A 27518-nucleotide genomic window follows, 5' to 3' on the forward strand; every position below is an offset into this window, starting at 1 on the left:
TTCCGGTCAAGGGCATGTACCTGGGTTGCGGGCACATCCCCGGTGGGGGATGTGCAGGAGGCGGCTGGTCGATGTTTCTCTCTCATCGATGTTTCTGACTCTCTATCTCTCTCCCTTCCTCTCTGTGAAAAATCAATAAAATATATTTTAAAAAATCAATAAAATATATATATTTATTTATTTATATATTTTTTAATAAAATATATTTTTTAAAAAAGAAACTGTAGCTTTTTAAAGTGGCTATATCAAAACCTACTTTTAAAAAAAATATACACAGAGAGGACATACTTCTTGGATGTTTCAATAAAAACTTTCTTAAGGGAAGTGATTGTTAGCATCTAGAGAATAACATCTGTGATTTTACTTTAAAATGATGTAGGGAAGGAGGGTGGGGTATGAACAAAGACCGGCTATGTGTTCATAGCTGTTGATGTTAGATAATGGGTTTAATGAGAGTGTGTTACAACACTTGTATATATGTTTGGAAATGTCTTCAAAGGGTTTAAAAACATGAAAGTTTCATTATAGAGCTTACTTACAGTTTCAATTGCCATTTCTATTGCTGCATTATTTTCCGAGCTCGGACATTTTAGGAAGTGTTTAAGTGCCTGAAATGAGAATTGTATAACAATTAAAATTCTTTGGACTGCTTTCACATTGAGAAAAACAAAGCTCTGACACACACAAAAGGAATTATAGTCTGTAAAAGTGTCATCTTGCTCAGAGTTGGATCTTAAAATATATATTTAACGGGCTGAGTTTAGTTTTAAAAAAATGGAAGGATCCAGTGAACCCTCTGAAGAATATAGCTCATTTCTGATGAAATGACAATAAAAAGTGTGCCCTCTTTCAGCAGGATTTATTTTCATTCATTTACTCATTCAACAAATATTTATGGACAACCTGTTACTATGTATATGAGACTGCTAGATGCTACGGAGACCAGGAGGGTATGCTATGGTACCTTTTTGTACTATGTACAATCTAATTGGGGTGATCTGTGTGATGTGCTGATAAGGAACCATTTGGGCCATAACTGTCTAATTCCTGAACATCATACCACCACATCTATGAGGAAATGTAAGGTTATAACAGCTTAAAAGACTGGTAAGTGGGGAAGAGGGCAGAGAGGAATCTCACTGGAAAACAAGGATGGGGAAAGGCGAGTGTAGGATTCTTCAGTGGAAATAGCTGGGTGCCAGATTGGGAAGCTCAGGCTGGTTGGTCCCATTGGGGAAGGGCTTGGACTTAGTATCGAAGAGGTAGAAATGGCAAATGGGTGGCCTGAAGGCAGATTCACACACACAAATGTTTCTCTGACCAGCAAGGTAGTCTATGAATATCTGTGCCCGTATTTTAAAACTGGGAGACTCAGACTTCCATTTCTTATTAAAAATCATACGATCTGGCACAACTGGGCCCACGCTCCTGGCTGGCAGCAACCTTGTGGAGGGAGCAGCAGCTGTTCCCTCAGACGCCACCCAGCAGTCCCCGTCCTGTCGCACATGAGCCAGCTTTCCCCACAGCTTCCGTATTTATGTCCCTCGCTTGCACACAGTAACCCTACGTTAGGGGCTTCTTAGCACTGAAAGTACCATTTGGGGAACAAAGGGAAGGATAAATGATAGGGAGAGAAACTAAACACGGAAAATAGGAGGAAACTATTGCAATAACCTAAGGGGAAGCTATCTGGGCTTGGATTAAATTGATGGTATTTAGATTGAAAAGATGCGAGAGACATTACGAAGGAAGAATGGGACTGGCTGTGGCAGAGAGAAGAATTTAGAGCTGAATTAAAAACATAGTATATTTTAAATTATTTCCTGTAACCATTCCTGTAGAGTCCAATGTATGTTTCCTTGGCACATACTAACTCGTGAATATTGGCCACACAGCAAGAAGAATTTTCCAGCCTGAAAATGCCTTTTTTCTCCTTCAAAATATAAGGCAATGCTTTGATAGTCTTCATTAGTAGTGTTTTCAGAACCTACAATAGAAGTTCATTGAGTAAAATATTTGAGCAAAAATTTACTTTTATTGTTACCTAAAAATAAGATCTAAAAACAGGCTGATTAAAAACTTCACAAGCAAATAATGTTATTATCAGTGTCTGCTTTCATCACAAAACACATTCATCATAATTACTCCACATATCAACTTTGTTCCATCTTTTCCCTCTACACAGGAATCAGGAGAGGAAGTTGTGAGTCTGAGAGAATCCAGGCTATGGTTTGACATTACCCCTAGCAACTTTTACCATTCTTTAAGCGTCTCAATCTCATTTCCTAAAACAGGAATAACTATGGCTATAATCTCAACCATGACTTGCCTAGAGTTTCAGAACAATCAGAAGCCATGTTAACTGTAATGCAAATGTAACCCATCTCCCTTTCTCAGCAATGCCTGGTCTAAACAATAGTCTGTATGCATTTGTCAGGTAAGGAAGGAAGATGACATTCAAGTGGCCAAATAGATGCCATTTAAAGAAAATTACTGTTACTCTTTTGGTTTGAGGCTTAACTATATTAAGCACAGAGGAAGAAAGCTGGAGTTCTAATTCATTGTTTACATTTACTCATGGGAGTTGGAGACCCAGTAGGATACTTGTGCCTCCACCCCAAGGCAGATATGGAGTTTATAAGAGAAGGGGATAAAGAAAGGTGGGAATGCTGAAACCAGTTTGGCTCAGTGGATGGAGCATCGGCCTGCGGACTGAAAGGTCCCAGGTTCGATTCCGGTCAAGGGCATGTACCTGGGTTGCGGGCACATCCCCGGTGGGAGATGTGCAGGAGGCAGCTGATTGATGTTTCTAACTCTCTCTCTCCCTTCCTCTCTGTAAAAAATCAATAAAATATATTTAAAAAAAAAAAGAAAGGTGGGGAAAAGTGTTGGGTTGTTTTTTTTATGGGGGGGAGGGGGAATGGAAGGGAATGTGTATGATCCTATATAATAAAACCCTAATATGCAAATTGACCAAACGGTGAAATGACCAGTGGAACGACTGGTTGCTATGACATGCACTGACCACCAGGGGGTAGACGCTCAACGCAGGAGTGTCTGCTTCCCCCCTGCCCCCCAAGAGGAAGGTGATTGGCTGGGGCAAAAGGGGGGCGCCAGGCCACCAGCCAAGGCAGGTGCCAGCAAGAGCCCCCCGATTGCCCCGCCCACCAGTCACTCCTCAGATGGCCCTGACAGCCGGCCAGGCCTAGGGACCCTACCCTATATATTGGGAACAGTCTCTTAGATTTAAAAATTAAAACCTGGCAAGGCTACTCTAACACTGAAAAAATAGGATGATGCCATGATGACATGCATGGACTCTGGCTTGCACATTTTGTGGTCAGCCCTGATTCTGACACTTATAACTGTGTGACAAAGCCAATTACTTAACTTCTCTCTGCTTCAGTTTTTTCCCACCCATAATATGGGGGGAATAGTACTACTGCCTCAGAAGGATCATGTTACATACTACTTTTTATAATCAGGGCAAAAAAATGTAGCTGCCCATACAACAGCAAGATGCCTTTCACCTGTATGAAAAGTATGGTCACTGGTGCATGCAGCGTCCCAGATTGTGAGAGGGATGTCTGACTGCCGATTTAGGCCTGACATCCCCCGAGGGGTCCCGGATTGCGAGAGGATGCAGGCCAGGCTGAGGGACCCCCTCACACCTGTGCACGGATTTCATGCACTGGGCCTCTAGTATAGCATAATCCACATCCTTATGAAATTAGAGAAATTTAAATAATTTAGTGCAATGATGATTTTAAAAAATTGATTTCAGAGAGGAAGGGAGAGGGAGATAAAAACATCATTGGAGAATCATTGACTGACTGCCATCTGCATGCCCTCTACTGGGGATCAAGCCTGCAACCCAGACATGTGCCCTGACCTGGAATTGAATCACGACCTGGTTCATAGGTTGATGCTCAACCACTGAGCAACACTGGCTGGGCAATGGTGATTTTTAATGTTAGAACAGAAATATCATCTGTCAAGTTGGGCATTAATAATGCTAATGTTGCTTTTATATATACATCCTTTTTTTCAATAACTATTTTCTCCAATTATCTGAATGACTTCCTAAGATATCAGAAGATGCATTTAACTATTTCTTCCCTTGAAGACTTAAAAATATTTCTTATGAATCCTATCATCAATTCTTTTTTAAAAAAATATATTTTATTTATTTTTTACAGAGAGGAAGGGAGAGGGATAGAGTTAGAAACATCGATGAGAGAGAAACATCGATCAGCTGCCTCCTGCACACCCCCTACTGGGGATGTGCCTGCAACCAAGGTACATGCCCTTGACCAGAATCGAACCTGGACCCTTCAGTCCGCAGGCCGGCGCTCTATCCACTGAGCCAAACCGGTTAGGGCCTATCATCAATTCTTAAGTAACAAGAAAGGACAAATATTTTATGATTCCACTTATATGAGGTGTCACGAACAGTCAAATTTAGAGACAGAAAGTCGAACAGTGGTTACCAGGGGCTGGAGGAAGGGGAGTGGGGAGAGTTACTGTTTAATGGATACGAAGTTTTAGTTTAGGATGGTGAAAAGGTTCTGGAGATGATGGTGGCAATGGTTGCACAGCAGTGTGAATGCACTTAATGTCACACTTAAAAATGGTGAAAATGGTAAATTTACGTTACTTATATTTTACCACCCCCCAAAACAAACAAACAAACAAACAAACTCCAAAGCAAAACAACATGACAATGTTATGTATGGTCCATACAATGAAAACCTGAAAGTTATTTCAGTAGTTTCTAAGAATAATCGCAAATGTGGGAAGGAAAACCTGTAAGCAGGTGTTCTCAGAATATAAAATTCTCTTTTGATCTTTCAAAATCTTTAAAAGCCACATCTTTTGTATATCATTCTTCATCAAAAGTAACCATATATTCTTAATTTATAATTCAATTTTTTAAAATTTATAAAACATTCACTTTTTCAAAACTCATTCTGCATTTATGGTTTATCACCTTCATTTGGGAACCCTGCTTTCCCACTGGCTGATCCATAGCAGGATTTGGGAAATCTGGCTTCTCTGCTCTTGGGATTTACCCCCAAATCCATAAGTTTTGAAAATGGTCTTATAATTGCATGTCACCTTTAAGTTGAGAGTAGGGATCTTGAAATCCAAGAAGTACCATAGATATTTGTGTGTTTTTATGTAAAGACGGTGGGTATGCCTGTGCTTGTGCTTATACCAACCTGATCATTAGATTGTGAGAATCAAAATGTTTATATGGTAAAAATCCTTAAGAAAAATCAGGGGAAACAATGATACTTACCAATAATATCTGCATAGATTTCCATCTTGTTGTGTTGCTGAGCCAGTGTGAAAGCTTCATTGTTACATTTGGACATGACAAGAAACTGGATGGCAGATCCGTAGTCACCAAGTTGTAGGAAAAACCTAAAACAAAGTACTAAATGAGCTTGACTCGTTTCAAATAAGTTTGTCATTTACAAAATAAAATATTTCCCAACCATGAGAAACCATCTACACTAATAAAAGAGAAAAATGGTAATTGGCGTACGACGATACCCTTTTCATTGGCTAATCAGGGCTATATGCAAATTAACCGCCAACTAAGATTGGCAGTTAACTGCCAACAAGATGGCGGTTAATTTGCATATGTAGGCACAATGCAGGGAGGCGAAAGGGAAAGCAGGAAGAAGCCCCCTGCCACTGACTGTGATCGGAAACCCAGGGGGGAGCTAAGAGCTGGGGGGCAGGGCAAAGGCGGCCCTGGGGCCGCCTTTGCCCTGCCCCCCAGCCATGATCGGAGAATCAGGTGCCTTTTCCGCCCTGGCCAGTGATAGCAGGAAGTAGGGGTGGAGCCAGCGATGGGAGCTGGGCCCGGTCAAAGCTGGCAGTCCCAGGAGCTAGGGGTCCCTTGCCTGGGCCTAAAGCGAAGCCCACGATCCCGGGGCCGCTGCAGCTGTGGGTCCCCGCTGCCCGGGCCGGACGCCTCAGCCAGAGGCTTCCTGCAGGGGCAGGGGCGGAGCCTGCAACCGCGGGGAGCTGGGGGTCCCCTGCCCAGGCCTGACACCTCTGCCGGAGGCCTCAGGCCTGGGCAAGGGGCCGATCAGGCGATCGGAGGGTGATGGGGGGCTACGCCTCTGGCTGAGGCATCAGGCCTGGGCTGGGGGCAGAACCAGTGATGGGAGAAATGAGGGTCCCCTGCCCAGGCCTGACGACTCTGTCAGAGGCGTCAGGCCTGAGCAAGGCGCCGATCCTGCGATTGGAGGGTGATGGGGGTCAACGCCTGAGGGCTCCCAGTATGTGAGAGGGGGCAGGCTGGGCTGAGGGACACTCCCCCCCGCCCCACACCCAGTGCACGAATTTCATGCACCGGGCCCCTAGTTTAACAATAAAAATGTATGAGGTGAGCTGCAGTTCTATAGTCTATGATGCTTATATTGGAAAAACACCCTCTCATACACTCATACAGTGACCACAACAGTGTTTTTAAATACTTAGGCCTAAAAAACAAAACAAAACAAAACAAAAAAAAACAAAGAAAGAAAGAAAATAATAAACATTCCACTTGAATTTTTTGCTAAAGGGAAGCAGGGGCTTTCCTCTGGCTAGTTTTATGCCTTATGCTACCTGGCTACCATTTTGGCTCCATCCAGAGACTGGGTCTCTCTGACGACACTGACAGCCTTTTCCGGATTGTTGAGGTGATCCAGATAGATTCGGATGACACTGTTCCACTGCTTTGCGTTCTCATAAGCCACCACAGCTTCTTTGTATCTATAAGAAATTCTTAGTTCAGACAAACTTTCTTCCAGTGTCACATTTGGGGGGAAATGTCAATAAATGGTTGGGGCATTTTTCTCTTTTATGGTGATAACTGATTATTTTTCTGGAACTTCTTTTTCAGAAGGAATACTAAGAACCATCTCACTAAAATATGTTCTTTTTAGGTTTAATAAACTATCAGTAAAATACCAATACTGAATTTTGTATTCTCATCTGAATCATCTCTCTATATAAAGTGGTAATATGCAAATTAGCCGGGCGTCACCACCGGCTCAGGAGGCGGCTGCATCAGGACCCCTCAGGAGGAGCTGCGTGCGCAGATGGGCGGGAGGGGACTGCGCGCTGCCCCCAGCCTCAGAGGACACACACCAGGGGTGGGGGCGTGCTCCGAGTGGCTGTGACGCACCCCTGGGGGGTGGCAGTGGTGGCTGGAGTGAAGCAGCCCGGGTCCTGGGTGCCGGAAGGAAGCCGGGTGCCCGCAGCCAGGGGAAGGCAGGCCTATTCTGGTACGAATCTTCATGCAACAGGCCTCTAGTATCTCCGTAATATTTTATATTTTACTATTTTTCAAAGTTGAAATATTACAAATTAATATAGGCTTATTTTAGAAAACAAAATATAGATTTTTACAGTTATAAAGCTTAACAGTGATACAGAAAATCTTTGTGTTGACCTCTAGATGGCGCTCAACTTCTCCAGTACACTAGCTCTCCAGCTCATTTATTTAGTGTATCTCTATTTCCTAAGGTTACTTTTCTAAAAGTGGAGGGTATTAACCTTTAAAAATCTCTTAATACATATTGTTCAATAACTTTTTAAAGGCTTTAGAAATTTATACTACCATCAATAAGGTATAAAAAGTGCATTTGGACAGTACGGTCATTGATTTAATATAATCTCTCCCAATATGGTAGGTTAAAATGATACACTGTTGCTTTAATGTAGTTACTATTAGTAAAGTAGAGATTTTTCATAGTTACATGACATGCAATTTCATAATTGTATTTCCTCCTGAGGGTCTCCTTTTCTTTTTCCTCCTAGCATCTTTGAATTTCCTGTATGAAGTTGCAGGAGACCTTTGTGCATTCAGGATATTAATTATCAATTGCTACATTTTAATACTGTTTTGAAGCTTAAAAAGTGCAACCACAGCTGTGGAATTCATGTTTCTTCACTTTTTCTCTCTCTGCATCAGTAAGTTATCCTCCTTAAGAAAAATGACTATTACCAACTTTCTTTTCATGCCATATTAACTCAAAATTTCCACTCTTAGGATTTAACACTGAAATAAAAAGAGTTAATACTCTGCATCTGAATACATGCAGGCTCGACTGAGGTATATAAAGTCTGAGAGAACTTAACAGCCTGGCACTTCAGGCCAGGCAGGGCAGAGTTGTTTGCTGTTTCTCTGCGTTGCCTTTCTCAGAGGGCTGCAAATATCACTGTTAATGTATAAAACGTTACTTTACATTGATGAAAATTTGAGAGATTGTACAAACCTCCCATCCGCTTCTTTGGCTTTGGCATACTGCAGGTAAATCTTTGGGGAAGAGACATGAGGCAGAAGCTCACCGACTTTTGCCCTAGAAAGGTGGGCGTAGGAGAAAAGTATCACCACGACGTTCATTCTAAAAGTAGCTTCCTACAATCAAATGTTACAGTTATCATGAGCTTTCAAAAATCTTGGCTCCTATAGTTTAAAGATTTAATTGTTTTTTCTCTTGACCACCCCTCTCTGCACCCCGGTAGGAAAATGGTGGTTAGTTCCTTAACTCTTTGGGGTAACCCCTATTTCTTTCTTCTAGTAACTTACCTGATCAGGGATTTCCCCAGACCAAGTCAACAGAATGTGCTGTTCTTTGAAAAAAGTATTATTAACATGAATTCATATAAAAAGGAAAAAAAAAAGGAGATGGAGGGAAGGCCCAGGTAGCAGGAACAGGATGTGTAGGTAGGAGGAGCGACAAGGAAACAGATGGGAAGACCACTGGGACGCATTCATTTCCATACCTGCTCAGAACAAATTTCAGCAAATTCTTACCAATTCTTATAGCGTATGTAAACAGATGCTGCTTTGTCATAGTAGAGGCCTTTTTCATAGAGTTGGGCTGCTTCTGAATATTGCTAAAAGGATATGAGATTATTAAAATACTAAACTTATCCTATATAATATGCTAATTAGCTGTTACGCCCTGAGGCATAACGACCAAGCGCATCTCGACCAGATCATGGATCAGCAGGAGGGTGTGCCCGTGAGGTACAAGCGGGCTGTAGGGAGCTACAGGAAGGGGCAGGGCAGCAAGCTATGGGGTGGGGGAGGGAAGGGGGAAACTATAGAAGGGAGGGGCAGCAGGTGGAGAGCTACAGGAGGGTGGCAGTGACCTACTGGCACACCGATTCGTGCGCAGGGCTACTAGTTATGTATAAGATCACATGAATCTGTAAGCACAGAAAAGCAAACCTTCATATTCTCCAGGATGGCCCCGCAGTCTCTCTTAAGGACCCTGCTGGGATGCTTGAGGGCTTGGTTAACCCCTCGCCGTATGTCTCCCATTCTTATGGACATCTGGGCCACTCCAGCCAGACACAACTCATCATGTTCCTGTAATTAAAAGGCAAGTAACTAACAAATCAGATCCTAACTTAAAATGCTGTATTTTAGGCAAAGGATGAATTTAAATCTAAAATGAGCCCAAAGTTACGGTTAACTTTCATTAATCCTTTCAGGAGTATCTTGAGATTTGGGGGGAAATTTTTTTTCTTAAGAAGTCTACATCTTTTGTGCATAAGACCAAATTTTTATTGCCCTTCGTCCTAATACCTTTGCATTACTCTGTATATCTTCTTGCTGTTAAATTTTATGTAAGAAGAAATGTACTGGATATGTAAGCATATATGCTATGGATAAAATTAAGAGGAAACCCATTTATAAAATTGAAGATTTCTCTACTAGGCATGATTAAACATAAAAACTTTATTTAAAGTTGGTTACTTTTTTGAAGATAACTAAATAATTTTTCAAATAACTAACCTGAACTGGTAAAATGTAATGTCAGATTTCATTTTATGTAAATCAGCGTGTCCAGTAGAATGGTCTGTGATGATGTTTGCCTTATAACAGCCACAAGTGGCTACTGAGCACTTAAAAAACGGCTAGTGTGACAGGGAAACTGAATGTTAAATTTTATTTAATTTAAAATAACTTAAATAGCCACATGTGGCTAGAGGTGACTATTTGATAACAGAAATAAAGAATGAACTAGATAGATGTAGCCTAACAAAGAAAACATCAAAAAGCCAAGAGACCAATGAGCCAAGGATATGATTGGACAATTCATAAAAAATACAATTGACCAATAAAAAAAAGCTCAACTTCACTAATAATCAAATGCATAAAATAAAGTGAAACACTTTTTCTTGCTGATCAAATTGGCAGAAATAAAAACAATTGATAACATTGATTGTGTTAAGAATGTGGGGGGAAATGGACCCTTTCATGCATGACGGACAGCTGGATGGATTACTGCCATTTCCTTTAGCGGTACAAAAATTAAAAGCACACATGTATGATCTAGAAATCTCACCTGTAAGAATATATCCTTCAGAAATACCATCTTAGTAGCTAAAGATACATGTACTAGGCAGAATATTCATTACAGTGTTTTTGATAGAAACAGAAGCAAAAACAACTATAATTCAATAAGGGCATAGATGAAAAAACCATGGTACAGTGTTCCCCTCTTATTCACGGTTGTTAGTTATTGTTGTTAATCTCTTATTGTGCCTAATTTATAAACTTTATCATAGGTATATGTGTAGAGGAAAAAACATAGTATATTTAGTGTTTGGTATGATCCATGGTTTCAGGCTTCCACTGGGGGTCTTGGAACGTATCCCCCACAGATAAAAGGGGATTACTGTCCCTCCAAACAATGGAATTGCTCTAAAATCAAAACAAAATCAGGGCTAGAAGAGGTCAACGGAGGTGGGGGAGGAGACACATATAAACTTTCAAAGTTTAAAAAACACACAAAATTATATGCATTGTCTTGGAAAGACCATGAAGACAGCAAAATGCTGCTTGTCATGGAATGAATTCTCAGTTGATCTTTGCTTAGTGAATGGAAATAATTTCATTTTCAGTAAGAACCCATATTACATGTATATTTCTATGCTGAGAAGAGAGTCTGCATGGACCTATATGAAATCATTAACAGTGGTTACCATGAAGGGGCGTGGATGGAGGAGAGAATGTTGGACTCTCACTTCTCATGTTTACATATTTTGGTGACTTTTAAAAATGGACTCTAATAAAATTATATTACTTTTATAATAAAAATGCTAGATATAAAATAAAAAAATTTCCATCTTTGTAAGACATTACCCAACTTAAAATCAATTTTTATTGCAAAGTTTAGCTTCTTGAGCTAAAATTGTGGGGTGGGCGGATGGGTCGGAGTAGGGGGTAAAGTTCATCATAAAAGGCCAAGCCTGAGAGATGGAACGGCAGAGCTTTTGTGGCCTGAGAATTCACTTTCAAAGTAGTTATTGAAAGTTTTTAAGACTAAAAGGAAAGGCCTTATGAAAATCATAGCCTGTAAGTGGGAAGGGATACAAATCTTACTCCCAACCTTAATAAGGAGCTCATGTTGAGAATGCAATGAAAAACATCTTTTTCAAACAACTAAAAATATTGTCATCTTCAGTTTATAAAAGTTTAAAATGCTCTATATACCCTTGCAAAATTGTTAATAAACTGAGAAAAGGCTTACCTGCTAAGTATTGAATAAATGCAATGCAAATAAGATATATTTAAATTAATAACAAGCCCAAAGATAATTATGTATATCTTATCTTTATTCAAGATTACCTTATTTTCACCTGTTATTCCTTTCTCATAATGAGCCAAAGCATTTACATAATCACCCCTGAAAGAAAAATCAGAGTGGATTTTAATACATATTTAAGTATCTTATTTACATGTATGAGATTTAGAAGTTAATCTTTGTCACTGAGTGGTTTCAGCTCACAATAGACGTGATACACAACAATACACTAGCATTCTTTCAAACGCAGTGTGTTATTATGTTGCTACTTTAAAAACAACTGCTTAACTGGATTATGGCAGACTGTAAAGTACTAACTGTCTAGCATTCTAGGCGTCCCTTTGAGATCTACGTAAAATCTTATGGGCCACTTTTGGTTAATTATCTCCTTCGGTACAGTAAATGACAATCATGTGACCACAAAAATCAATGTTTTCCCCCCAAACACCCAATATTTTTAAGTACAATATGTACTGAGAAAATCTGAGTAGAAATGGAACAAAACACTGGGTTACAGTATTGAGGGCACTGGTTCTTTCTGATAAAAAGTATTATTCAAAATATAAATGATATTACTCCCTAATCCCACGACTGATGCTAACACGGACCTGCAGACCCAGAGGACAGAATGGACAGTGATTTTTTGAGGTCCATTTGGAGACCCACCTTCTGAGAAAACATCTCCTCCAGAATAAATTAATCGGCTCTGAGGATCGTGTTATTTGAGATCCACCTGAGTTCCACCCCGTCAGCTTAGGCAGGTCATTCAACCTCTCTAAGCCTCACTCAGTTTCCTCATCTGTTGGTGGATGGGGAATTTTTTTTGAAGATAAGCTGTTCTGCTGATTGAGAACTTCGTTTTGGACACACAGCCAGAAATGTTACTAAGTGGAAATTTCTAATATTTGGACCCAATTATGTCACAACACAGCTAGGAATGTCTCCTGACAACAGGAACAACAGATCCTCCCTTCAGGAGCCTGAGGCTTTCCCTGGGCAAGCCCAATTAGGAGATGCTAAATCAACATTTTTAGCCGACCCCGTCTGGTTCAGTGGTTGAGTGGCGACTCATGAACCAGTAGGTCATGGTTCGATTCCCAGTCAAGGCACATGCCTGGGATGTACGCTCGATCCCCAGTAGGGGGCGTGCAGGAGGCAGCCGGTCAATGATTCTCTCATCATTGATTTTTTTCTATCTCTCTCCATCTTCCTTCCTCTCTGAAATCAATAAAAATATATTAAAAAAAGATATTTGGAACTCTCACTTTATTTTCAGGTTATTTTAGCTCACTCACTTTATTATTTTATTATGGAACTCTCTTATGGATCTAGCTCATGAGTCTAATCCTAGACTAGAAAGCTAAATCCCTCCCACAGCTGGCAGACTGGTCCTGCTTTGACCTAATCAAGGTCTTGGATTAGAAGCAAACTGTTGGAACTGAGCATAGCCCTAGGCCTTAGGTGTCAAAATCGGAACCTGGAGGCTCCTGGGATACTTGATGATGATGAGATAGACCTAACTTACTACTATTATCACAAAGGAACTCTCCTGACCAGCTGGGGACCAGCATACAAGTAGCAGTGAAAGTTTTGGGAATTGGTGGCTTCATGGTCAAATATTGAGCAGAAAGGGTTAGAATATACCAACAACAAAGCACAGGCTTCCACTTGACTCAGCTCATCTGACTGCAGTGAGACAACGTGAGAGTTTGCTACAAAAGCTTTGATTCCCCTGAAGGAGAGCATCCGCGTCTTTGGATGGTCTGAGGGCCTACTGGGTGTGTGTGCTCTGCCAGGACACGGTGAGTCACCAATGTAGCCCCTTTCTCTTCAGCACAGAAGCTTTGTACTCTAAGACCCATCACCCTCAGGAGAGAGATGGAGGGCCAGGGCCCTGGGGCCTGTCCCTGTCTTATGCACTAAAATTCCAATTTGTTCTTTTTAATAAATGAGTTCACTTTGTAAGGGGCAGAGATGTGGCAAATTTAAATCCCCGTGGATTAAGAAGAAATATAGTCTTCAAAAAGTTTTTTATTTGCAAAATTTAAAATAAGGACTCTTGGTTAGAAATGAAACAGTACTTTTTGATGAGAATTATTTCTACAATAATCTGTGTGTCAATATTCTCAATGAATCCAAAGTCTATATGAAAATAAAATTATATAAATCTTTAAAAAATCGCCGAAACCGGTTTGGCTCAGTGGATAGAGCGTCGGCCTGCGGACCGAAGGGTCCCGGGTTCGATTCCAGTCAAGGGCATGTACCTGGGTTGCGGGCACATCCCCAATGGGAGATGTGCAGGAGGCAGCTGATCGATGTTTCTCTCTCATCGATGTTTCTAACTCTCTATCTCTCTCCCTTCCTCTCTGTAAAAAATCAATAAAATATATTTTTAAAAAAATCTTTAAAAAATAAAATGTTAGAATCATATTTCCTTTGTTCAAAGAATAATATTTTGCCACATTTATTATTTTTGAAATTGAAATGTATCATAAAAATGTTAGTAAAGCCCTAGCTGGCTCAGTGGACAGAGCATCGGCTTGCGGACTGAAGGGTCCTGGGTTCTATTCCAGTCAAGGGGACGTAGCTCAATTGCAAGCTTGGTCCCCAGTACGGGGCATGCAGGAGGCAGCCGATCAATGATTCCCTCTCATCATTGAAGTTTCTATCTCTCTCTCCCTCTCCCTTCCTCTCTGAAATCAATAAAAATATATTTTAAAAACAGTCAGAAAAAATTGTCCAGTTGTGATGTAATTAACTCTGCACATACACATGGGAACTTATATTTGCAAATGAATTATTCATTTATTGCCTCTGCGGGTATTTGCATTAGTAGCATTAAGCATGGCTGAATGTGAATTACAAGTGGATCTTGAATGCTTCTAAAATTACACGTTTATGCAGCATTGAAATAAAAATCTATAGTCTGTCAGCTAAGCCTATTGATAATTAAGACTATCTAGCGACTAAGTGCACTGGAAAATCCTAAATCTCTCAGAACAGAAGATGGCATTTCCAAAGGAAGGAAAGATTTGTGAAACCTGTCCATGCATCACTCAGGCACTGAATATCAGCCCGTGAGAGGTTCTGGCTTCATCTTCAACATTAACTGTTGAATTTTTGTCCATATGCAATTCAATTTAAAAAAGAAAAACTACAAAATAAAGCAAATAGAAGTTGTAGACCAATGTATTTTTCACTCTGCCTTGAAATTACACTATAAATCCTCAAAGTGTACAAAGAAGTCAAGATCATGAGCTTAGGTCCTGGAAAGCAGTATGTCACCCTGATGGTCAAATGTGACTCAAAACAATGTTTAGGCTCTAAATGTAGAAAAGGCTTATCTAAGACCCACACTTGATGCTAAAAATGAAAGTGGATAAATGCATGGATAAGGCAACATTAGTTAGAAAAAATTTATTTTGTTTGTATTATTACAGTAATCTCTTTTCCCCTGAAAAAGAAATTATTAAATCTATGGAGGGCCTTATAAGAATGGCAGTTTAGAACTTAAGATATTCAATAATTATTTCAACAGTCAGTAGTCAGTAATTCAGCAATTAGGTACCAACTGAATCATATAAAGATGAGGACTTACGTGAATTCAAGCTGAATAGCATATTCTTTGGAGATAAGTGGTATTTGGTCCGGTGCTAAACGCTTGGCCAGCTGTAGAGCGCTGTCCCAGTGCTGCAAATCCCTTCTCATCTATTAGGGGCAAATGAGCAAGTTATTTTGCACAGTCACCACATAGTGCTACTTTTAATAAAGTGATTACAAAACTCTTTGTTTAAAAATGAAACTTGATCTTTGCAAAGATAACACGTTACTATAGTATATTTCCTCAGTGGAGGTGACAGAGCTCCCACGGGGGTAAAGATTGATTTGGGGAGCAAAAACATCTTAGCTATGATTACAAAGGCTTGTGGCCCTCCAAAATGCAATTCTATAGAGTGAAGAACATAAACTGATGAACAAAAAGAGATCCAGAGACAGAGAAGCATTGAACTGTCAAACCTCAGACGGAAGGCGGGGGTGGGGGGTGGGGGTAAGAGATCAACCAAAGGACTTGTATGCATACATATAAGCATTACCAGCACGTACACCTGAAACTAATACAGAATAATACTGAATGTGAACTGTAACTGAAAAAAAAAGATAGAAAATTGAATGTTATATGTTTTTCATCACAATAAAAAATAAATAAATGACACTTTAAGTAATAAAAAGCCAAAACAGCTCTAGCTGGTTTAGCTCAGAGGATAGAGTGTCAGCCTGTGGACTGAAGGGTCCCGGGTTCGATTCTGGTCAAGGGCACATGCCCAGGTTGTAGATTTGATCCCCAATTGGTGGGTGTCTAGGAGGCAGCGATTGGGTGATTCTCTCTCATCACTGATGTTTCTATCTCTCTCCTTCTCCCTTCCTCTCTGAAACCAATAAAAATTAAAAACAAAACACTCAATTCTACCCAACAAAATCTTATTCTTTAGTACTCAAAACTAATAAAAATTAATCCAACCAAGCAATTAAATTATTCATTTTCCTTCTTAAAAAGTTGAGAAGTACTTTACTCCAGGAGTTGAGGTTATTTTCTGAGAAACTCTAAAGCTGTATCACAACACGAATAACAGCAAACGTAAATAAAACGTGAATCTGTCTTCCTCCCTGGCTCCTGAGGTCTTTTATTTGTGTCTGGTATACAGTCCCAAATATAACCAACCAAGAATCTTTTAGAGTTCATTCCTCACTTTATTCACATTTTGTAAAGAATTAATAAGAGCTCACATTTCCCAAGTGTTATTTTCTGACAGGTAATGCTCTAGGACATTAGCTTATTTGCTTATCACAACGAGGCCTTTTGCAATTAATCGTCGGTAAGGCAAAAGAGGCTAGCTGCTTCGAAATACCTCCTCTTTGTACAGAGTCGGGCTGTCAGCATGTGGCCAAGCTGGGCAGGAGGGCTTTGCCTCTCACTTCCTTTCCCTGGCTAACCTGTCAACCACGTTTGTCCTTTCTATTGATCAGGCACATTCCAAAGTGAGGTGAAGTGAACGGCAGGGTGCAATCTCCCCTCTCCACGGGGAAGCCATCCATCACCTCCAACGATTTACAGATCGTTAGCACATGACATGCGTCCATAGCTAAACATGGAAGAGCTAAGGTGACGTCTTTGCCCTCACTTCTAGCAACCAGTCTCCTACTTCAGTGCATACCTATCCAAGTTCTGAAAATTTCTCAGGGTGTCCCAATTATCTCAAATAATATTATAAAACTATCTAAATATTTTCTTGAAACAAAAGTTACTTGGTTCATTTAAAATTTAAAAAGAAAATTTGCTACAGAACAATTTGAAAAAGGGTTAAGTTGTGAAATTAGCAGCAAATGTTTTCAAAATACCTCCTCTCTGTAGCTGTGGACAAACTGATTTGAGGTGAATGACAGTAATGACAGCAGCTACCACTTTTGTCTTTTCTATCGATCAGGCACAGTTCCAAGAGATCTAATCTCATTTTTAAATCTTTACAATAACCAAGTGGGCTAGATACTGTTATCCCTACGTTAAAGAGATGAAATCCAGGGCACGGAAAGATGAAATAACTTGTCCAGGGTTGCACAGAGCTGGGATTTAAGCCCAGACATGTCTGACTCTAAAGTCCAATTCTTTTTTTCTTTTAAAAAATATTTTTATTCCTTTCAGAGAGGAAGGGAGAGGGAGAGAGAGATAGAAACATCGACGATGAGAGAGAATCATTGATCGGCTGCCTCCTGCACGCTCCCTACCGGGAATTGAGCCCACAACCTGAGCATATGCCCTGACTGGGAATGGAATCGTGTCCTCCTGGTTCATAGGTCGACGCTCAACCACTGAGCCATGCTGGCCAGGCTCAAGTCCACATTCTTTTTTAAAAATATATATATTTTATTGATTTTTTACAGAGAGGAAGGGAGAGGGATAGAGAGCTAGAAACAACGATGAGAGAGAAACATCGATCAGCTGCCTCCTGCACACCCCCTACTGGGGATGTGCCCGCAACCAAGGTACATGCCCCTGACTGGAATCGAACCTGGGACCCTTCAGTCCGCAGGCCGACGCTCTATCCACTGAGCCAAACCGGTTAGGGCTAAAGTCCACATTCTTAATCCCTGTTCCCTATGGCCACTTCTCTCTTCCTCCTTGTGTTGAACTAGGTAGTTTACTCTGTTCTGGTCCTTCCGCTGCAATGCTCATCTCTGGGAAACTAGTGATGGTACGCTAGTCCTCAGCCCACCTTTTCTTTTATTTGGTTAATCTTCACCCGAGGATGTTTTTCCCATTGATTTTTAGAGAGTGGAAGGGAGGGTGGGGAGGGAGAGAGAGAAACATCAATGTGAGAGACACATCGATCGGTTGCCTCCCACATGTGCCAGGGCCAGGGATCGCACCTGCGACCCTTTGGTGTGCTGGCTGATGTTCTAACCACTGAACACACCACCCAGGGCTCCTTAGCCCACCTTTTAACGCACAGGAGAAGTCCATACAAGAAATAAGATAAATGCGTCCCAGTTTTCCCATTTGGACAACAGAGCCTGTAACAGTACTATCTCACAGGATTGCTGTGCGGGTTAAATGAAAAACAGTATGTCTTAGGAATAAACCTGGCACATGTCAACACTCAATACACGGTGGCTGTTTTTATTTGCATGTGCCTTTGTAAGTTATAAAGTCTGTTCTCTTTGGGCGCATTTACATGGAAATTATTTGGTAATGTGACCATGCCATGCCTTTTATGGCTCCGCAGAATGCAGAATGAAAGTATTTTTGAAGATAATGAGTAGTACTCAGGGGTCCTTAAAGCTGAGTCTGAATTCTAGAGGGGCAAGGCCTGTGGGGCCCGGTGCCGAGGACTGTCAGCCATGTCCAAGGTGAGGTCCCCCTTTGCGTGGCCTTCCCCCCCCCCCCCCCCCCCCCGATTTGCCGCCATACCTCCAGCGCAGCAACGGGGCAGCTGGACGCGAGGTACAGGTCCTGGGCCAGGTTGAAATCATTAGTAAACATGGCAAGATGCCCTGCCAAAAGGTTGTTGTCCTCGATCCCCTGAAAATAAAAGCAGCTTTAATGAGAATACAAATTTTGTGTTTTTGTTTTGCTTTTACTGATTTGAGAGAGAGACGGGGAGGGAGAAGGAGACATCGATTTGTTGTTCCCTTATTTATGCATTCCTTGCTTGATACTTGTATGTGCCCTGACGGGCCATAAGGTTTCACTACAAACAAAAGGAAAAGCTTTGCTCAGTAAGAAGTGGTAATGTTCTAGCAATTAACTCGTTGGTGAGTTAGGCAGGATTAACCACAGAATGCAAAATGTATGAACAAATACCATTTAAATCCTAACCTGATGATTCTCATAAGATGCTGTTTACCTTTATTTGTTCCAAGGACATCACCATGCCGACATTTCCCACAGCCCGGTAGACGCGGATTGCGAACTCCATGTCCATGTGATGGAGGCACTCCCTGCCCAACTCATTCCAGGCGTCGTGATCATTCAGAATGGTGCACAGTTCCCAAGCATCAGAGAACCTAGGGTTTGAGTAGAAGCTGAGTCAGGGGGCTCTTTTTGCTCCCTACTAGGCAGCTGTCAGATTGTATATTCTTTCGTGTCATGCCCTAGGTAAGTTTTGTAAAACACTTCTTAGTCTGCAATCATTATTTACAAGTTATGAAAAATTACATAAACTTTTCTTCCCTTTTTGTACAGATGACTTTTCTTAAATTTCTTTTATTAATCCAAATTTACTCTGGGTAACCACCTTCCCCCATTAACGATTAATTCTACTTATTTTTGGTTTACTTCATGCAGAGATGAAAATTAGTTTTGTTCTCACATAAGTCTAATAAAATTAGCACTCTATTCCTGTCCAGTCCACTGCCTGGTTTTTAAAGTAAAGTTTGAGCATCAACCTATGAACCAGGAGGTCAGGGTTTGATTCCTGGCCAGGGCACATGCCCAGGTTGTGGGCTGCATGAGGCAGTTGATCAATGATTCTCTCTCATCATTCTATCTCTGTCTCCCTCTCCCTTCCTCTCTGAAATCAATAAAAATATGTATTTTTTTAAAAAAGGTAAAGTTTGAGTGGAATACAGTTACATCAGCCATGCCTTATGGATTGTCTCAGCTGCTCTCGTGCTACAACAGCCGAATTGAGCAGAGACAGAGGCCCTATGGCCCCTTAACACGTGAAATACATACCATTTGGCCCGTAACAGAAAGAGTTGGCTGACTTCTGGTTTAAAACATGACCATAAGTGCCAATTAAATGTTTTGTAGGACCTTTACATTAATGAATATATTACATCTACCCATCTATTTGCCTCTGCATTTTCCTGTCTCACACACATTTACTGAGCACCTATTATACGCCAGGACCTGTGCTTGGAACCAAGATACAAAGATCAAACCCAGTCATTGTCCTTCAGGTGTCATAAGTGGGAAAGGTGGAAGACAGATGAGTATGACAGAGTACAATGGAAGTAATCGAGTGCTTACAGTATGGGGGTCTTCGTGCTACGTACTCTGTATGAATTCTCTCACTGGGTTCCTCTGTATTATTATTACTTCTCCTTTATAGATGAGAAAGTGAGGATTCTTGGCCTTAACACACTAGCCCTAGTCTCACAGTGGTGAATGGGAAAGTGCTCTAAACTACTATGTATATTGTATGTACCCTGGCTCCGAGGCAACACACTAGAAAGCGTTTTGTTTTGTTTTTGTGGGAGGCAGGGGGCTTCAGGGAAGGCTTCCTGGACTAGGTGAGGGTTCCACTGAACAGTGAGGACTAAGGAGTTACTATGTACAGCAGCAGCAAGAGATGGTGGGAAGCATTAGAACCACAGAGGAACTCACAGTGGCCCTAAGCTGTAAGAGGAAATCTCAGGCAAGGCCAAACCAAACTTCATTGGGACGAAATTAAGATGTTGTTGAAATAACAATAACTGCACTATTTTGGTGATTAGAAACGTTTTTGTTCCGAAGGGACTAAAGCACCGATATTTCACCGTGACTTTCTTTAGAATTCTACACATGCTCATATCTGTGCTCTTACCTGAGCCTCACGATAATCCTGTGAAGGAAACGAGGTTAATGCTATCATCGCCTTTACAATCCCCAAAGCAAGCGAGCTCCGTGGGGAAGTATTTGAAACCCTACCTTTTCAGCACTAAGGTCTGTGTCAGCATCTGCCTCAGCTCATTAGGCCCCACGTCTTTTAAATTGTTGAGGAAGCTGTGAGTGTCCAGGTAGACATTGTTGATTTGTCCACTCTGTGTCTGGCAGGTCAGCTCTCCATTATACAACAGCAAAGGTTTATGAGAGAAGGGAATTTTGGTGCTGTCAGCCAAAATGACCTTGGATCCTACATTATAAAACAGACATCTGAATGCTGAAAGGTAATACTCAGCACAAACATCAGAGAGGAATGTTTTCATTTCATTGCAATGGAAATTGACTTATCAACAAATGTACAAAAAGGTGATTAAGTACCTTGTATAGTGTTCCTGTGAAAGACATAGGTGTACGCCTTATCATCATCATAAGCAATAAAAACACCTTTATCCAATGGCCAGTTTTCCCAAAGTACACCTTTAATGGTTGGTGAAAAATCTGGAATCTCATACGTAGCATCATTTACCTACAAAATAGGATTTAAAGTTTTGCCCCTAGTCTATACATAAATCATTATCATTTGCAGTGGCAGGAGCCTGTCTGTAGCCTTAGTTGGCATAGCTTACAGACCTACACTCAACCCAACAACACGCCAACTGTTCCAATATTAGGTCTGGCTTGAAAAACAACAACAACTATAGTCACATGGAAAATCAAGGGTTTTATCTAAAATCTGGTGAATTTGCAGGCAAAACTACAAGTCTGGACATAAAGCTTCACGTTAAGAAAAAAAAAGCTGAAGGTGCTCAAGATGACAGAAACGTAAACTATGAACACTTGCGTTTAGAAAATTTTCAATACTGGGCACAGAAATGCTCCAACTAGGGAGGAAATAGAAATTGATTCATGTATGATTTAAAATTTAGCCGAAACCAGTTGGCTCAGTGGATAGAGCGTCGGCCTGCGGACTAAAAGGTCCCAGGTTCGATTCCGGTCAAGGGCATGTACCTTGGTTGCGGGCACATTCCCAGTGGGAGATGTGCAGGAGGCAGCTAATCGATGTTTCTCTCTCATCGATGTTTCTAACTCTCTATCTCTCTCCCTTCCTCTCTGTAAAAAATCAATAAAATATATTTTTTTAAAAAAAGGGAAAAAACAAACAAAAACACAATACCTTATCAATGTGAAAACAATACAAAATATATTTTAAAAAAATAAAATAAAATAAAATTTAGATAAATTCCACTCTGTTTCACTTCAAAAACTTCTCTACAATATACTCTAACAAACATAAAATGTACTGCTATAATAACATAACCTATTAAAAAAGCAATCCAGCCCGGCTGGTGTGGCTCAATGGTTGAGCATCAACCTATGAACCAGTAGATAACGGTTTGATTCCTAGTCAGGGCACATGCCCAGGTTGCAGGCTCAATCTCCAGTAGGGGGCGTGCAGGAGATGGCCAATCAGTGATTCTCTCTCATCAATGATGTTTCTATCTCTCTTTTCCTTTCTGAAATCAATTAAATATATATATATATATTTAAAAAAGCAATCACCTATTCCTGTGAACTCAGGCCAGTAGGCTAATACATATGCTGAATGTGGAGCTGAGAAGTACCTGCTTTCTCCCTAATCTGTCTTCCTCTAAAAATAAGAATGAAATATAAAATTCTTACAAATAAAAACTAATACTATAGAGCTGTGCTGTCCAGCACAGTAGCCACCACTTACTAACCACATGTGGCGATTGCGCACTGAAATGTGTCTCATCTGAATTAAGGTGTGTGCAAGTGTGAACTATACATGGGATCTCAAGAAGTTACCCATGTGTATCTAACTAAGAGTGTGAAACAGCAATAATTTTTTATATTGATTACATACTAAAATGATAATACTGAAGTTAATTTCACCTATTTCTTTCTACCTTTCTAAAAACGTGCTTTAAAAATTAAAAATTACATATGTGGTTAAAATTACATCTCCATTGGATAGTGCTACTTACCAGATATTGTACTAATTATTTATGTATGTAACTTCATTTAATTCTAACCTCATAGTTCATAAGACAGATCCTATTATTATACCCATTTGCAGATGAAGAAACCGAGGCACAGAGAAATTTACACCGAGTCCCGTGGCTCATAAGTTGAAGAGCCAGGACTTGAAGCCAAGCAGCGCGGCTCCCGTCTATGCTTCTAACCACCATGCACACTGACCTGCGGTTTGTAAGGATGGGCACACCGTCCAATGGACAGGTGGCAGCGCTTTCTTAAAGGGCCGCCATCTGCTGAGTGCTTAGTATGTGGCAGACACAGTACTAAAAACGTTTAATTGTTATAAACCACCTATAACATAGGTGCCAGAATGGAATTCACTTTATAACTGGGGAACAGGAACTCCAATGAGAGGGAGAGCTCTGGAGGGAGCTCCTCTGGGCTCATACCAATGCACTTGCTGGCTGTGTGAGCTGGGACAAGTTACTGATCTTCTCTAGGCCTTAGTTTCTCCACCTGTAAAGTGGCAATAATGTGAGTATTTATCTCTGGGCTGTGATAAGGACAGAAAGAGATCCCTGATGTATGTAAAGAGTACTCAGCACTGAAATACTGGTTATTATTACTGATTGTAAATTCAGGTCTGTCCGTCAGTCTTTAAAGTCCATGCACTTAACTACTACACCTGATGGGCAACGTGTTTATAAACTTTCCAGAAGATCACAAGCCATCCTTCATGGGCATACAGGGAGTGTGTGTGTGTGTCTGTGTGTGTGTGTGTGTGTGGGGGGGGGATATAGGTTTTATTGGGGCGTATGTAAGAAAAAGTAATCTCTAAATTCTAATGTACAACATGAGTGAGTCCCTTACTATCCACATAGTGAAGAAAAATAGGTTGAATAAATATACATATGAAGGAAAATTGCGAGTACGTTTAAAAATTTTAAAGAATTGTAGTCTGAACATTTGCATGTATGAACATCACAGGAGCAATGCCTCTCTCAAATTATTTGAAGCACTGGAAAATTAGGCTGCAATACCAGTACAGGACGACGGGGCTGGGGGGCTGGGAGGGGTGTTGTTAAAATCAAATGAAGTGCGGAGCACTCTGGTCAAGAGTCCAAGGGCCTTAGTGCCTTAGTGCAGCCTCCTGCTGGGTCAGAGGCCGGGAAGGCTCTGCCCCACAAGCCTCCTTCAAGGGCCCTTCCCTTCCAAGCTGGCCCTACTCAGAGAAAAAAGACTGGGTATTATTTAAAAGAGGAATTTACTCCTGTGGGCACAACACTCCCTTCTGGGATCTGGTCCATCCACTTAAAATTCGAGCCTACCAAAGAAATCTTAATTTGAATAAAAGCAAACACCCACCCACATGTTGGGGGAGGGAGAGCACATGCACCCATGGAGTCATTCTTTGTGTGGATTTTGTTTGACAAGGTTGTTTTTTATTTTTTAAATAAATCTTTATTGTTGAAAGTATTACATATGTCCCCTTCCCCCTACCCCGCATTGTCCTCTCCCCCGCAAGGTTTTTTCTTAATACCTGAGTTGCAGGTTAGAGCTGGAAAAGGGAGTGGGGATGAGCAGCAATAAGAGAGAGAATTCCGGATTTGAGGGGTTGAAGGGTGGTAAAGAGGGCAGGGCGTTAACTAACACTCGCTAACTAGCTCCTGTGCCTGATCACATGGAAAGATGAACTCACTGATACCTCAGTCCAACTCTATGAATGAGGTCATACTGGCCTCAAACAGAAATTACCAAGGAACGGGAAAGTGTAAAAAGAAAGATGTAGCAACGTGTTTAGGCAGGTCTTGCTCTTTGCCCTTTCCCTGCAGTCAGGCCCAGTTCTGACTAACTCCTGTCAGACCCGATGTCCCTGGACCCGTCTGTGTCCCCTCAGCAGCAGTTCCCACCTGTGGCGAACCCACGCGGGAAGCAAGGCAGCTCCGCTTCCTTAGGCCTGTCACAGAAACGGAATCTGCCAGACTGGATTTCCTTATTGCGTAGAGGGAACTCAAGGTTATCTTTATAATTATGTCATTTTCCCTCATTGGTTTGTGACCAGGAGAGAAATGGGTTGAGTAAGAACCAGCATATTAGAGATTTTGCATAAATAATCCAGTCACTCCTGTGGTAACTTGTTATATTTGTCAAAGAAAAAAATGAAGGGAAGAGAAAGCAAGAAAGAAAGGAAGGGAAGAGAGAGAGGAAAGTGCACAGTGAGGGGAAAGCTGCCTTCATTGGAATGTGTCTTCTCTAAGGTAAACCAGGTGCCTGGGAACAGCTACTAAAGATGGGCCAAGAGCAGCTATAGGCTTATGTAAACTGTGAACAAATTAAAGCATTAGCTGGATATAAAGAAATAAATGAAAACTCCAAGTACACCTTACCTAATAATAGACAAAGATGCTAATTGACTGTACCTTCACTATGCCCATCAGCCAATCAGAAGAGTATGCAAATTAAACAAACAAAGATGGCCCTTAATCCTACCAGACCTGAGGCCCTGAACCTAACTGTCCCCTATACCTGGGCTCCTGAGCATTAAAGAGAAAAAGCCAACATGATATAGAAAAATGTTAGTTACATGCAAACAAGTGGTTAGAATAAGATGGAACTTGGAGACATTGTAGAAAATAGGTCTACCTTTCATCTACCTTTCATCTAGCACCAATATTCCACCTTTGTGTGGAAATTACCGAAAAATCAGTACAGCAGTCTGGTAGGGTTAAATTTGCATGCTGCAGGCGGGGCAGGGCAGCGCCATCCGCCGCCCGCCCCTCCACCATCCGGGCCTGCCATGGGCAACCCGGAGTGGCAGGGCGGAGTGGCGGCGGGATCGGGCCGGCCCTGGGTGACCCGGGGCGCCCGGTGCTGTGGGGCAGGACAGTGACCTCCACCGCCCACCCCACCGCGGGATGGGGCCTGCCATCTACCACCCGGGGAGCGGGCCTAAGCCAGCAGGTGGTTATCCCCCGAGGGGTCCCAGACTGTGAGAGGGCACAGGTTGGGCTGAGGGACACCCTCTCCCCTCGCCAGTGCACAAATTTTTGTGCACCGGGCCTCTAGTATATATATAAAAGCCTAAGCGACCATTATGACCTAACGACCGGTTGGCCAGTCACTATGATGCGCACTGACCACCAGGGGGCAGATGCTCAATGCAGGAGCTATCCCCTAGTGGTCAGTGCGCTCCCTCAGCCAATCTCCCATGGCCAGCCAACCTCTCCCCCTCCCTCCCCCTGGCCGGCAAACCTCCCACGGTCCCTATCCCCATCTGGCAGGCCTTGTCCGGCAGCCAGCAGGCCCCGTCTGGCAGCCAGCCTGGCCTGGCCCCGATCGGGATTGGGCGGCCAGGCCTAGGGACTCCACCTGTGCATGAATTTCGTGCACTGGGCCTCTAGTAGTAAATAATGTAAAAACACATTTTCTTTTTTCTAAATCTATTTTCAAAAAAGTTAAGGATGTGCAAAAATATGAGTTAACTGAAAATGGTCTGTTTTTAATCATCTAATACAAAAATACATTTTCTTTGTATTCAGGACCTTAAGGGAAGAGAAAAATCACCTGAGGTGGAGGAAGGACAGGGTCTAGTCCCAGCCCTCTGGGGCTTATTGCATATCTGGAGAGAAAGTCATGTACATGCTGATACACTATAATATTGCACAGTAAAGAAGGTTACAAGTGGTACAGAATATAATAATGATTTCCCCCCTAAAATATCTCTCTGAGACTGACATGAAAAATTGCAGAATAATGGAAAAAGATTCCTTGATGTGAACAGTCATGAAATGGATCACAGACATGATAACAAAGTACTATAATCCTTGGCTCTGCTTACGAGAAAATGATTTTATATATAAAATATATTTAAAAAATACTTTTCTTCACGTGTTGTATAATTTTAAAAACAAGCATTCAAAGCTTTTCTAGACTTACTGGACAGTAGACAAATCCATCACTTTTTTCATCAATGAAAACTAATGTGGTCCCATTGGGGTCAGGGAAAATCCTTTTCACACTGACAGGATGTCGATAATCATTAACAAATTGCCAGTTTTCAATGTAGAAATACTGGATGACACCAGTCTACCAAAAAAAAAAAAAAAAAAGAAAAGAAAATCCAGTCAATAAAATACTTTCAGCATTTATGTTAAACATACCTTCGAATACGAAGAGAAAAAATGTCATATTTCTGATGATGAAAGAGTCTCAGAATATTTACAATATTTGCAATGTACAGGCAGAAGAAAATATAACAAATTGTCTTTTCATTCTCTTAACAGTGTCTTCCAAAGACACTGTTTTGTTTTATTTTTAATTTTGACAAAGTCCAATTTATCAACTTATTCTTTTATAGATTGTGCTTTTGGTATTATGTCTAAAAAATCTTTGCCTAACCCAAGGTTAGAAAGCTTTACTCCTGTTTTCTTCTAGAAAATTTAAAGTTTTATGTTTTACATTTGGGTCTGTGACCCACTTTATAGAATGTATAAAGAATTCTCAAAACTCAGTAATAAGAAAATAAATAAGCCAATTAAGAAATAATAAAAAAATATGAACAGACACTTCACTAAAGAGAAACAGATAGCAAATAAGCATATGAAAAGATGCCTCTACATCATTAGTCCATTAGTGAAATGCAAATTAAAATCACAATGAAGTACCACTGCACACTCATTAGAGTGGCTAAAAGTAAAGAGTGACAGTATCAGGTGTTTGTGAGGATGTAGAGCAGGGGGAAGGAACCTCCAGCCCTCGGGTTATATAAG

At 41.1% G+C, this 27518-nt stretch overlaps 1 protein-coding gene across 4 annotated transcripts in view; it reads right to left on the reverse strand.

Annotated features, from left to right (window-relative positions):
• The window catches only part of WDR19 (WD repeat domain 19), a 78653-nt gene that overhangs the window by 21185 nt on the left and 29950 nt on the right, over positions 1-27518 (reverse strand). For all 4 annotated transcript variants that reach the window (XM_059673203.1, XM_059673185.1, XM_059673195.1 and 1 more), the window contains exons 15-28: positions 26686-26835; positions 21130-21277; positions 20797-21001; positions 19010-19169; positions 18574-18684; positions 15208-15317; positions 11654-11711; positions 9245-9385; positions 8825-8907; positions 8283-8366; positions 6628-6774; positions 5303-5427; positions 1875-1987; positions 540-608 (exon numbers count right to left, since the gene is read on the reverse strand). In XM_059673203.1, the coding sequence (XP_059529186.1) occupies positions 540-608; positions 1875-1987; positions 5303-5427; positions 6628-6774; positions 8283-8366; positions 8825-8907; positions 9245-9385; positions 11654-11711; positions 15208-15317; positions 18574-18684; positions 19010-19169; positions 20797-21001; positions 21130-21277; positions 26686-26835 (1704 nt within the window). The remainder of the gene's footprint in view (positions 1-539; positions 609-1874; positions 1988-5302; positions 5428-6627; positions 6775-8282; positions 8367-8824; positions 8908-9244; positions 9386-11653; positions 11712-15207; positions 15318-18573; positions 18685-19009; positions 19170-20796; positions 21002-21129; positions 21278-26685; positions 26836-27518) is intronic.

This window comes from Myotis daubentonii, chromosome 1 (genome assembly GCF_963259705.1).
Source record: "Myotis daubentonii chromosome 1, mMyoDau2.1, whole genome shotgun sequence".
NCBI classification, from domain to species: domain Eukaryota; kingdom Metazoa; phylum Chordata; class Mammalia; order Chiroptera; family Vespertilionidae; genus Myotis; species Myotis daubentonii.